The sequence below is a fragment of the Aulonocara stuartgranti genome, assembly GCF_965226115.1.
Source record: "Aulonocara stuartgranti genome assembly, chromosome: 3".
In the NCBI taxonomy this organism is placed as follows: domain Eukaryota; kingdom Metazoa; phylum Chordata; class Actinopteri; order Cichliformes; family Cichlidae; genus Aulonocara; species Aulonocara stuartgranti.
Window position 1 is genome coordinate 7266657 of NC_138941.1, and position 13617 is coordinate 7280273.

Sequence of the window (13617 nt, forward strand, 5' to 3'; positions counted from 1 at the left end):
TTTGGGGCTATGTGACATTTATAATTCTACTTGGTGTCACTGTCGCATTGAAGTTTCAATCAAGCGTTTAGCCGACGGACGGGGAACGTCTCAACGCGTAGAGAAGGTCATTTCTGCTTCTTTTTCTTGCAACCGTAGCACAGCGATCGGCAGATAAAAAGCCGGTAGCAGTCTCCTTTGTTTTTTCGCTCGATGTTCATGTCTTTCATGATGACACGAACACCGTGGCGTTTGCAGATGGTAGAAAGTGCAGGGATAGCGAGCGCAAAAAAGGCGACTGCTCACGGCGCCGGGCTGTTGTTACAGGAGAAAGAAGCGGAAACGACACCGTGACATATAACAAATAACATCAGCTGTTTCTGATGTTAGTTGTTTTGACTGCTTTTACATTATATTGAAATATATGTAATGTTCATGTTTGCTGCAATGCAAACGCAGTGATGCAAATAAAAACATGGAGCCACAAATTACGGTGCGACCCTATAATTAGTCCGGGTTACCGGGGACTGTTGTTGCCGATGAACAGGTGTCGCTATGTGACTGCAGACTAAATTGGGCTGCATTGCATTGTACTCTGTAGCTTTCAATCCTGACCAGTCTGTATAGTCATTACTGTGTATGTTTCCTATTTTCTCTCTACTCTGTGCAGCACTTTGGCTCAAGCTGTTTTTAAATGTGCTGATAAATAAATGTAGATTTCTTTGAATAAAACAGTGGAGCCGAGCTTTGAGCTCAGTGTGTAACAGTGTGTGTGTGAGAGCCATGTAATGTCCATGTGTGCATGCTGACTGTGCTGCTCTGACCCCCCTCCTCCTTTCAGGGTGGAGCCTGCTGGAGTCCGATGGTTGAGACCAGGTCTGAGGAAGTGTAAGTGTGTTTTTAATGGGATTCATGAAAACAAAGTGTCAATCAATGAACAGATGATGGATCAATAACTGCAGCTGGATTGTGTTTGTTCTCTCCATCAGATTCCTGTCAACTCACAATCGACACAAACACAGTGAACACAAAGCTCCAACTGTCTGACAACAACAGGAAGGTGACACATGTGGAGGAGGTTCAGTCATATCCTGATCATCCAGACAGATTTGATGTTTGTAAACAGCTGCTGTGTAGAAATGGTTTGACTGGTCGCTGTTACTGGGAGGTCGAGTGGAGAGGAGACATTGAGATATCAGTGAGTTACAGAAGCATCAGAAGGAAAGGAGGCAGTGATGACTGTTGGTTTGGAAACAATGATCAGTCCTGGAGTCTGGAGTGTGATGAAGACGATGATGATGATCCCTTTACTGTCTGGCACAATAAAATAAAAACATCCATCTCCTCCTCCTCCTCCTCCTCCTCCTCTGTCTCTAACAGAGCAGCAGTGTATGTGGACTGTCCTGCTGGCACTCTGTCCTTCTACAGAGTCTCCTCTGACACTCTGATCCACCTCCACACCTTCAACACCACATTCACTCAAACTCTTTATCCTGGGTTTAGGTTCAGTTCCTTGTTTCTTGGTGCCTCAGTGTCCCTGTGCTGAGTGGAGTGTAAAGAGTGTCTCCTGTTACAGAAACACTCTGACTGTTGAACAGATAGTTCAGTCTGTACATGTCTGTCTCTTTCACTCACAAACACGTTTTCAGATTCATGGATTCAATCAGTTGATGTTTGAAACTCTTCTAAATGATTCCTTGTAAACTTCTTCAGTCACAAACAAACAGGAAGTGATGTCACATGTGTTCCTGTCCACACAGCAGAATGAGTCTATTGCTGACAGTGATGTACAAACAGAGTGAGCATTTCTGAGGCCCAAAATAAACTGAGTAGTTCACTGAATGAACAATGGACTGTGAGCTCAGTTCCTTCATCATTAGTATGGATTATATATGTATATGTATTATATTAGTATCATATATATCAGGTGCTGCTGCTTTCAGTCATTGTGCAAATGTGCTGTTTGTAAGCTTGTAAAGCTGCAGTCAGCTGAGACTGAAGAAGTCACCTGATCAGTGAGCAAACGTTTCTGAAAACGTCCAGATGAACAGAATCAACCTTTTGGGATCAGCCAGCAATGCAGCATCATTGTTGTTCAGCTTCAGAGGTTTGCAGGAATGAACTGATGACCAGAAACAGCTGCAAAGTCCAAGAAAATACCAGCTGGAGTTCAGCTGCATTTGAAGAAGTCAAAGAAAAGTAAGGATGGCAAAGGGCGACGTTTTCTTCCAAAGAGCTGCAAACATGGTCGACGCCTCATTAGAAGAATCATCTGGACATTTGTGAGGAACTCTAACCAAGAAAGCAACGTCACACAGATCCAACAGACAGTTTCCATGACTGCAAGTGTTGAGTGGAAAAATGCTACATTGCATTATTGCATCCTCTCACCACAGGAGGCGCTGTTGGCACCACTGATTGCTGATCAGCTGTTCTCTGATGATCTGATTGATACTGTGAATAACGGGACTCACTGAACTCTGTGACACAGTGAAGATTACAGAGTTTAACTTCACCCTTTAAGACTGACCACAGAACCAAGTCCGCCAGAGCTTTTGTTATATTTTTACATGCTGTGGAGCCATTTGTGGGAGCATTTCAAGTTGCTATACATCAATACAACTGTTATAGCCCTAATTTTAATAATATGTATGCATTAAGTCCATAGTAACTACATAAACTGCAAAAAAACCCTCTGCTCATCCATCTCTGTGTGTATCAGGATACATTTGGTTCATAATACACAGAAAAATCAGAGTTATTACCTGTAATAAATGTGAAAGATTCCTGCAGTGATAACCAGGCAGGACTGAAACACATCCAAGCTGTCACCACGGTAACAGCACCGTCCATCCACAGGTGAGGGGAGGAGCAAAAAGAGGGACTTTGACCATTTTATACTAAAAACACTCAACTAATGTTTCTAATATGAAACAAATAAGCCCACATTAATGTGAGCGTTTATTAAATAATAATAATCATGATTTCCTCCTGATCTCATTTCCACAGCAGAGAAAACTGTGGTGTATATTGAGGTGGAGGGTGTGGTCTGTGGCTCAGGTGTAGAGTGAGGGTGGGGTGCACCACAGCAGCATGCTGGGACTGCTGAGGGTGGAGGAGGGAGTGATGATGACATCAGAGCTGCAGCACAGAGACCAGTGAACACACAGTCTGTTCATCTTTGCATAGATACAATATACAGCACAATATTGAATGACAGACACGCTGTGGGAGCTTCCACAGATACACTGACGTCAGCATCCAGAGTCCTCCTGCTGCTCCCCCCTCAGAGCCCCGTGATCAGCACCAACACATTCAGTTAGATGACAGAGTCCAGCTGCAGCTAGAATCAGCTCCCCTCTGTGAACAACAGCACAGCGTCAGTGTTTCACACTCAGTGAAAGGAGGAAACAGCAGAAGAACACCATGTGTGCTACGTTTCCCAGGACACACTACAAACTGCACAAATACAGAGCAGCACGTGGAAGGACCTGGAGCTGCATTTACAGAGCTGCAGACAGCGTGATGTCCTGTATGGACAGGTGGAAGGAACCAAGTCCTCAGCTGGAACACTCGTGTTTGTCCACAGACAGGAAACACAGCAGGAAACTTCCTCACAGAAGTGCAGCTCATGGATAACACACTTCCTGTCAGTCAGAATGAGGCTGCAGCCAAACACAGAAAGGTGTTTTTGTCCAGATGAGCCCAGAGAAGAAACACGAGTGTTCACAGACATCAGAAGCTCAGAGAGGTGAAACATGAGGTTGGAGTCCTCGTCAGCATCCAGAAGAGCTGCTGTGAAACCCTGAGTACTCATGACAGACTCTGATGGCACAAACACATCATGATTCAAACAGAAAGACAAACATGGAGCTCCTGATCCTCCTGCATGAGAACAAGCTGACATGAGCGCTGTGTCTGAGAGTGTCTCCCTGTCACAGTGACAATAACACAGCTGCTGCTCACAGTCATTAAACTGACCTGAGGTCAGCTGTGCTCCTTACATATGAACCATGTGACCTCACATCAGTGCTGTGGATGACTGTAGTCATAGAAGAGTAGAGCTGTAGCAGGTGGTGTGAGGAGGAGGTGGTGTATTCTAGTTAACGCAGTACTGAAACACTCCAGCAGAGGGCGCTGTTAAGTCCTTATTGTAACACAGTTACTGTGTGCAGTTAGACTTCATACATAATCTGCACTTATTTCCATCAGACATGCTGTCAGTAAATGATTGGTTTCTATTGATTCTACTTCCTGTTGACTCGTTTGATGACAGTGAAACAATCACAGCTGATTGTGTGATGATGTAAACTGTCACTGTTACATTCAGTGTGTGTGACATAATGTTAGTGCAGGCTGATAACAGCCTGGTTCTGTTAGAAACACATGAACGTGTCCATAGATCAGTGTGTGTTTAACATGAGAGCTTCAGCCCTGCTGATGTGTTAAATAAAGACATGCAGGAAAACTGATGAGACTCTGAAATAACTCTTTATATTTATAATGTAACTCTGCATCAAAAGAACAACAAAGGATCCCAGACAGGTTTCTGTGAACAAAGACCATTCTGATGTTTCTGTGTTTCTAACACTTTGACATTATTAGTAAACAGACTGCAGTGAGCAGCATTTATAAAGAGCTTCTATATAAAGATATGACAGCTGTTTGACAAGTTTATCACTCTGTGTTTGGACCTGATCAGTCCAGCTGTTTACTTGAAACATGTTCATTTACCTGTTCTGTTATATTCATGTTCTTGTCTCTGTTGAAAACACATTTTAATGTCCCTCAGATTTTTCTCCCAGATGAATAAATATAAAAATGACACAAACTGACTGCAGCTACTTTTTGTCCTTTCTGTCAAAAACCTTCATGTGACTCATGAGAGACACGTTTCAGCTGTTTGTGACAGATCAGAGGCCAACAAGTCATTTATAACACTTTCCATCATTGTTTAAAGTTCTCAGTGTTTCTGTGTTGCTGCGTATAGGATCTCCCAGCATCATCACTGTGCTGTCCAATCATTGTGTGCGAGGTTACCCTTATAGTGCGATGTGTGTTTGCACAAAGAGAAGCATGTGTGTCAAATATAAATAAGCACAGAACAGAAACAGCTGCTCGTTTCTTCTGTTTAGAGTCAAGTTAGTGTTTTGTGTCTTTGTTTGAGGCCTGATGTCGAGCAGAGGTGTGTGTAACTGCACTGCTCTGTTATATGTGTGAAGTGTGTGCTTCTCTTCAGCATCATCTTTGTCACTGCTGATTCCTTTGTGTCATCATGTGTTGAGAAGAGAGAACAGTTATAACGGAGGAGCAAAAGGAAGCCCTGAAATCTGCATCAACAAGGAAGTGTTGGCTCACCAGTGATCCCAGCAGAGCCACTGGTTTGGCTCCAGTTGTTCTAGATTCAATGATGTTGTTGCTACAGATACATGTCAGCATCTTTATTGAATTTAATATGAAGCAGAAATGGTGTCATTAGGAGAAGAAGAGGAGAACAAGTCCGGCGAGGAGGCAGCAGCTCTTAAAGATGAAACAGCAGCTCAGCCCTGAGCTCAGAGAGCTGCACATGAAAAAGCTCCTCAAGCAGATCCTGTCAGAGGTTTGTCATCAACAGGAGGAACTGTTCACATCATAGGATGAAGATGCTGTCAGCTGGATGAAGAAGGTTATTTAATGCAAACGTTCACACTGAAGTCAAATTGTTGTCGTGTTGAACAGATTCATGTACTGATCGTCTCCAGAATGTTAGAAGAGCTTCAATGAATCATTAGAAACAACTTACAGCTGCACAGCTGTGTCAAACACATCTGTGTGTCATTGTGGGATTGTTGTGTTTCTACATGTGACACACGTCTAAAACATGCACACAATCTGAACACAAACAGGGACTCATGTGTTCCCACAGCCAGATGCTGAGAGCCATTTCCTTGTAGTCCTGTGTCTACATACATGAACCATTAGATGTTATTGGAATGATTGTCAGCTCTGATAGTTTCATGTGTGTTTAGCTGGACGCTGTTTGATCCTCGACATGTTTAAAGGTGTCCAGTCCTGAGACACTGGGGCTGGAAACAGCTGTGATGTCATTGGACTGTCACACAGACAGAAGTGCACGAAGTGAGCAGCCGAGGAGCCGCTGATGTTTTGGATTCAACAGCATTTGAAAGGTCGACACAGACACATTTGCACACAGAAAGCTGAATCTGTCATATGCCACAGTGAACTCACTGTTCAGTGTTTTTCAGGAAGCTTCTTAACTGCCTCTGCTGCCAAACAAGCAGCTGATGTCCTTGAGAAGAAGCTGAAGAAGTCTTCAACAACAAATACAGGAAGTGGACTTTCAAATACTAGATTCACTTTAGACTCACAGAGAAATGACTCAACCAGCTGTGTTTGACTCTATGAAAGGTCAGTGTGTGTCTGCACACAGACTGTTGTGTTGGACTGTTATTCAGTTGTCTGCTGAATGTTTTCAAATGTCTGCATCTCAGCTGTGATGAGGCTGGGGGTCATGGGAGGCCACCGTAGCAGCCTCTTCAACATCATGACATCATCATAAATGCTGCTGGACTGTCTGATGGGCTGACGGTGAAAAAGCCGTCGGGAAGGAAACAGAAGACATTTCAGAGGCTGCAGCAGATTTCTTTGATTCGGGGCCTTTTTCAGCTTTATTGGACAGAGCAGTGAAGATAAGTGACAGCAAAGCAGAGAGAAAGGGGGCGTGGCCCGGGTCAAAGCCAGGCCAGCTGCTCTCCACCTCGTGGTCACCTGCTCATCCTAGTGAGCTCCACCAGCAGCCCTTTCACACACTTTACACTGCCAAACACTGTGTGTGGACCTCAGCTAACAACAGGCTACATTTAAGTCTGGACTACATGCTTTTATATTGTTTTTATTCCATCAGCAGCTCAACATCATGAGCAGCTTTGACATAAAGACATCAAACTCAAGCTGACTTTAAACTACTTTTAATACAGGGGCTCAAAAACAACAACATCTTTATTATATATCAGGACACAAAGTCATTTCATCTCAAAGGGAAACAGCTTTATTTGGAATAACCAGCACTATCAACTGGTTTGGGATCTCCACCAGTTTCATGTCTTTGCAGCTTCTCCAACAAAGTTCCTGTAAAATCAGCATGTTTGTCTTTATTGGTTTGATAGTGATTGATTATTCAGTCCCAATCTGCTGTCATCTAAAGAACAAAATGATGTTTCTATGAGTCACAAAGCTCCAGATGTTGTCGGCTTCACAAAGAAAACAAAGAACTTAAACACAAAGTGTTTGGAGCCAAAATGTTCCCAAGCTGCTCTTTTTGAAATGGCAGAGGTACAGTGGTGTCTAACAGCACACTGTGGAAGGCAAACATGTTATTGTTGGATGAAACTTCATGAATCCTTTGTAGATTTGAGCTGTTGGAGCCTTTCTTTTCTCTTCAGGTGTACAGATGCTGAGGAGGCAGGTGAAGCAGGTGGAGCTGTTGTGATGCTGCAGAGGGTGTGTCTTAGTAACTCTGTGAGGCAGAACTGGATCCAACATTGTGGATGTGTTGATGTTGGAGCCATTAAGAGTCTCTGGCCACACTGTAGGATTTCCCTTTGATCCACTGTGGGGGCATTTTGGAGTCTGTCAGTGAAACTCTTCATGTTTGTGTTTGACTCCAGTTTATAGAAACAGAGAAATGTGTCATGCTTTTGTTCGGCCTCCACAAATACACACATTTGTTCATTGGTTGGACTTTTTGGAAGGAGACACATTGAAAACCATGTTAATAAGACCTTGTTGTTTCCTGTGGATCCGACACAGAGAGTGGACTTCAGACAGAAAGCGTGGAAGAGATTTTAGAGGCCGTGTGTGGCAACAGGAAGTTTCTGTGTGTTTGCTGATCTTACATGTGGAAAACAACACGTGATGTTTGTGAAGTTCTACAATGATCATTGTTCTCACAGCATTTTGAGTGGGAACAGTTCAAACTGGGAGTAGTGGGAGTTATTTACTGATTGAAACAAGCTGAATGTTTCTGTGACGATGAAGATCAGCAGCTCAGCTGATCAATGAACTGACATCTATCAGTCGTTTCATGAGATGAAGTCATCAGCAGACATTTGTTCTGACTGTGTGATGAATGTCAGAACGTCAGGGCTCTGCTTTAGTCACTGCTTGATGATCATTGGCTCATTGTTGAATCCAGGGGCCCAGTCTGACCTCTGACCTTTGCTGCAGGTCTTCTGTGTTATCTCCACTTTCATGTCTGATCTTCTGCTGTATCGTCCAAAATAAACATCTGGATCATTTCCAACACTTCAGCAGATCTTTAGTTTGGGCAGTGCAGCACAGAATAACACATATTGTACTATACTGCCCACTTCCTGATCTTATTGGATCTGTGTGTGAGGTTGGTGAAGGAAACACATGTTTACTGAGTGAGTCGCTGCCATTAGGAACTAGTTTTTATATCACAGCCTGGAAATCACACAGGACCATTTCTGCAAGTGAAAAGTCGTCATTGGAGGAAAATCATTGTGTAGTTTGTGCGACTGAAGAATTGTCCCAAATACATGTGCTGCTGACCCTTGACCTTTTCTTTAGGTGCACAGAGGAGTCTGTGGGAACATCCAGAACTGAGGCATCTTGTGTACAAACGTGTTCAGACCAGATGTCAAATGATGTCAGATGTCATCCGTGAATGGATGCAACTGTGGATCGTTCCAATAAAATGAGGCAGTTTTGTAAGTACAAGCCCACTACAACCCATCATCAACATTTTAAATTACATTATACATCTTCACTGATATAAAGCACCACTATTTTAACCTGATTCACTTTTTCCACCCTAACAGTTCATTCCTCAAATCAAACAAGATATTTGACCCTAAAAAAATGCATCAACAAATAATTTTGTAATAAAATATTTATTCTTCAACTTTTACAAGTGAAATCAAACAAGTGTGTTTAAGAGTGAAACCAGAGTGGAAGCTGCTCATATAGAGTCCAACCCAGGCTAAAGTAAGCTGAGTAGAGCAGCACCATCAAAGTGTCGGCTCTCTGAACACGGTGCAAGATCGCCATCTGCAGGACAAAACTAGTTTTTCTCGCCCTCCTCGTCAACATCAAGATGATGTCATCGTACAGCAACTGATTCCCTGTCTGTCTGGAACAAAGCATTTACATTAAAAAAGACATTTACAGAAAATACAAACACCAACAACACATCTCATCATCACATGATATTTTATTATTTATTATATTATATATTTTTATTGTACCATCAACATCAACAAACACCAGCATATTTTCTTTGAGATTGAGTAGAGTGGACCTTTCCCTTGGTTCACTTCCTGCTCGCAGCATCAGCTGACCTCTGACTTCCTGGCAACCAATGAACAAGCGTTACTGTAACAGGAAACACAAACACGTCATCAGAGGATCTTTATGTTCATCATCATCACTGTTTCCTTGTTCTGTCACAAACACACAACACTTCCTGCTCTCTCTCTGGTGGATCTGATTGGCTGTTTCATTCACAGGAGGTCAGGGCGTCACACAAACAGCTTTAACTGCACAACGACACACTTTAAATCATCTGCAGACAAACCTGTGTGTTTGATTTATGAAGAAATAATAAAGACGTGTGTACAGCTGTCCATGAAGCAGCTTCTCACACAAACTCTGACACTTCAGCCACTTTAATTCCTGCAAAGCTGCGCAATAAAGAGCTGTGACTGCTATGAGCTGCTGATGATGACTGCATGAAGCTCTCAGCTGAAGCTTCTTTCATTTATTTTAATGTTAATGTCGCCTTTTTAAGTCTGTGTGAGGATTTTAATGACACACATTAAAGGAGCTTCTTTGATTAGAACCAAATTCATGTTGATTTTCAGCCTGAAATGATAAAAACTTTAATAATTCTGTTTATAATCATCAACCTGGAGACTAATGAAAAGTATAATAGTGAAAGAAAGCCTTTATTATTTGAGTAATGCCTGAATCTGCTCAGAGACGGAGACAACACAGAGGTGTTGATGACAGTTTGACATTAACTGAATTAAAAACAAAGTGCTCTTATTGTGAAAATCTGCCTTCTACTTCTTTAAATCATTTTTATGTATTTTTTAACCTCACAGTGAAACATTGAGGCATTAATCTGACACAGTTTGATCAGCAGCTGTGTTTTCACTGATGTTTCACTTTGATTTGTTCAGACTGAGCAGAGAGGATCGGTTCTCTGTGTGCGCACTGCTGAGAAACACAAGCTCATTTCTGCTGTTTCATGAAAAGTGTTATGGAGGAACAAGAAGTTCAGCCTCTAAACTCTCAGCGTGAGGACTGAGTGAAGAGTTTCAGAGCAGAGAGTTTTGGCTCACAGCTTTTAGCGTCTACACAAAGAGACGATTACGCACTTGATCTGAGAACATCTCCACCTCCTACAAACAAACTCTCCTACGAGCAGCTGTCACAACCACGACATGCAGAAGACTGGATTTCTTCAGGTCAGATTTCATGCAGGTTGCACTAAATTGTGTGTCACAGATTTTGTAGTTCACATTTGTGTGACTCGTTTAAATCTTCTCCTCCTGAAAGTGAAACTCTTACAAACACATCAGGCCACAACCTGCTGCAGGTTAATGATTGATCTGAAGGCAGCTGACCTTTGAGCAGGAACTTGTGAGTCTTTTATTGTGTTTAATGCTCACAGTGCTGAAGCCTGCCGACACACCCACATCATATTATTTGTTCTCAGGGTTGTTCGGCGTGGTGGGGTGGGAACAGAAACTTTCTGAAGGTTAATTATTGATCAAACTAAAGTCATATTAAGGAGCTACTGGCACGGAGTCAGAGCAGAGCTCAGAAATCTGAAATATATCAAAGTATATTAAAGTTAGAGTTTAGAGTACATTGTTTGGTTAGCTGCCTCAAAGGCAGATGACTCTCAATATCACAAGATCAGGTGAGATTTCAGACCAAAGGAAAATCACTGGGATTATCTGTGAAGAGGCAGAAAAGCATAGACCTCGTCTACCTTATAGACATTTTGAAAAGGTAAGAGTGAATCTGTCTTCATTCATCTACATGGAAACATAAAACCAAAAAACAAACCAATACAACAAAATCACTCCCAGTAGGGGTGGGCGATATAAACGATATACGATAGAATCGATTAAACTTGGTCAACGATAGAGATTTTGGCCCTTTCTCAATATGCGTACTTGTGCATACTTGCGTTCTCGTCTACTCGGGATACGTCATCAGTCGGAGACCAAGTACTGTTCCAATTCGAAGTACGCATCAAGCCGAGTTCTCGCTCCGCCCTTTTTATCGAGCATGCATCGGTGGTGACTTGTGTGGACTTTGTACAGCTAAATATCCCAGAATGCATTTCGTCCAAAACTCAAACGTGGCAATGGTGGACGAGCGGGGCTGAAAACTTTTAAATATTACTCTTTCTGGGTCACAAAATAAACGTTTAAACTTCAAATATCTGCTCGATTTATCAAGATATCATTTATTTCCAAACACGCTCCGGCGTTTTCGGAGACGTCTGTGACCCGCCAGCTCCATAGCAGACAGCGAGGTCGAGGATCATTAGAGCTGGCGAGAACAGCGCATCGTTTTCAACCCCCCCCCCCCCCCCCGCGGTCTTTTCGCTACTCAGGTTAAACAAACCCCAAACCCCAGCAGCTGTCTATTGTATTGAGTGTCCACTAAAATAAAAATAAAAGCATTGTAACATCTCACCTGCTTGTTTTTATTAAGGTATGTACACGTATGTACATGTACACTATTTTTATTAATAGAGATTTCACCACTGAGGTTAAACATGATATATAAGTCACTTAGATCATTTCTAAATGTTAATGTTTGGCTTATTTCAGTGTTTTATTTGTTCCTGAGTAAACCGGTTTGGCTGTGATTAAAGTTAAGCTTCATAACATATTACTCACAGTTAAATTAAGAGAGGACGGCAGTAAAAACTCTGGACCTGTGACATCATCAAGTATGCCGGTGTTCCAATTGTACAAATCGCGAGTCCGTGCTCGCATTTCCGGCAAGTCCGTGCGGTCTCGGCAAATCCGGTCTCGCCGAAAACGCGAGTACATACTTGCGTACGTAGAATTGAGAAAGGGCCTCTGACTATATCGCTCTATCGCGATAGCGCATGTTGATGATGTCATCAAGCTGCGCCTTTTTTGGTCGAAAGCATCGCAGCGGCTACAACAATTATCATCTGCAATTATGGTGGGCGACAGTCATAGCAAAGAGATAAAGCACTTTTGAAACGCGGGGAAAGCCAAAAACTGCACTTCCTCCACTTCCGTAACATTGATTCATTAATGTTGAATTCTCTCGCAGCTGCTGTATTCCCATGTTGTTGCAGTATATTAATCAGAATCAGAATCAGAATCAGAATACTTTATTGATCCCTGGGGGAAAATATTTTTTGTTACAGTGCTCCATTTTAAACCAACATTAAGACAAGACAGACAATACACTAACTAAGAATAGTACAATATATACATATATATACATACATACATACATACATACATACATAAGTCACTCATAAATAAATAGCTGGAAAAGAAACATGTGTAGCTGTAGCAGCAAACAGTGTGTTAAGTGGATGCGTTGTACAGGGAGCCACAGGCAGGAAAGATTTCCTGTGTCGTTCAGTGGTGCTTTTCGGTAATCTCAGTCTCTCACTGAACGTGCTCCTGTGACTGACCAGCATGTCATGGAGTGGGTGGGAGGTGTTATCCAACATTGTCTTTATCTTGGACAGCATCCGCCTCTCCGACACCACCTTGAGGGAGTCCAGCTCCATCCCCACAACATTGCTGGCCTTACGGATTAGTTTATTAAGTCTGTTGGCATCTGCGACCCTCAGCCTGCTCCCCCAGCATGCAACAGCATAGAGGATCGCACTGGCCACAACAGACTCATAGAAAATCCTCAGCATTTTCTGGCAGATGTTGAAGGACCTCAGTCGCCTCAAGAAATAGAGACGACTCTGGCCCTTCCTGTAAAGTGCTGTGGTGTTTTTAGCCCAGTCCAGTTTATTGTCAATGTGTACTCCAAGGTATTTATAGTCCTCCACAATGTCAACACTGACCCCCTGGATTGAAACAGGGGTCAAGTGTTTCCTGGTCTTCCTGAAGTCCACGATCAGTTCCTTGGTCTTTGCCACGTTGAGCTGCAGATGATTCTGCTCACACCACGTGACAAAGGAGTCGACCACAGCCCGGTACTCTGTCTCATCATCCCTGCTGATGCATCCAACCACCGCAGAGTCATCAGAAAACTTCTGAAGATGGCAGGTCTCTGTGCAGTGGCTGAAGTCTGTGGTGTAGAGGGTGAAGAGGAAGGGGGAGAGGACAGTCCCCTGTGGTGCCCCTGTGTTGCTGATCACCTTGTCAGACACACACTGTGGGAGACGTACATATTGTGGTCTTCCTGTCAGGTAATCAACAATCCAGGACACCAGAGAAGCATCCACCTGCATCGCTGCTAACTTATCACCCAGGAGGGTCGGCCTGATGGTGTTGAAAGCACTGGAAAAGTAAAAGAACATGACCCTCACAGTGCTCGCCGGCTGGTCCAGATGGGTGTAGACACGATTGAACAGGTAGATGATGG

At 43.0% G+C, this 13617-nt stretch overlaps 2 protein-coding genes across 3 annotated transcripts in view; both read left to right on the forward strand.

Annotated features, from left to right (window-relative positions):
- The window catches only part of LOC309702189 (protein NLRC3-like), a 306079-nt gene that overhangs the window by 210977 nt on the left and 81485 nt on the right, over positions 1-13617 (forward strand). The window contains exon 1 of one of the 2 annotated variants that reach the window (XM_082526684.1): positions 10815-11022. The exons of the other annotated variant lie outside the window; for it this stretch is intronic. The gene's annotated coding sequence lies outside the window, so the exon portion shown is untranslated. Of the gene's footprint in view, positions 1-10814; positions 11023-13617 lie in introns of those variants that run through there. 2 annotated transcript variants of the gene reach the window in all.
- Positions 798-1828, forward strand: LOC309703015 (stonustoxin subunit beta-like; the record flags this gene model as incomplete). Its single annotated transcript, XM_082527717.1, has 2 exons — positions 798-867; positions 969-1828. Coding segments are annotated over 2 exons (627 nt in total), but the record flags the coding sequence as incomplete, so codon positions are not given.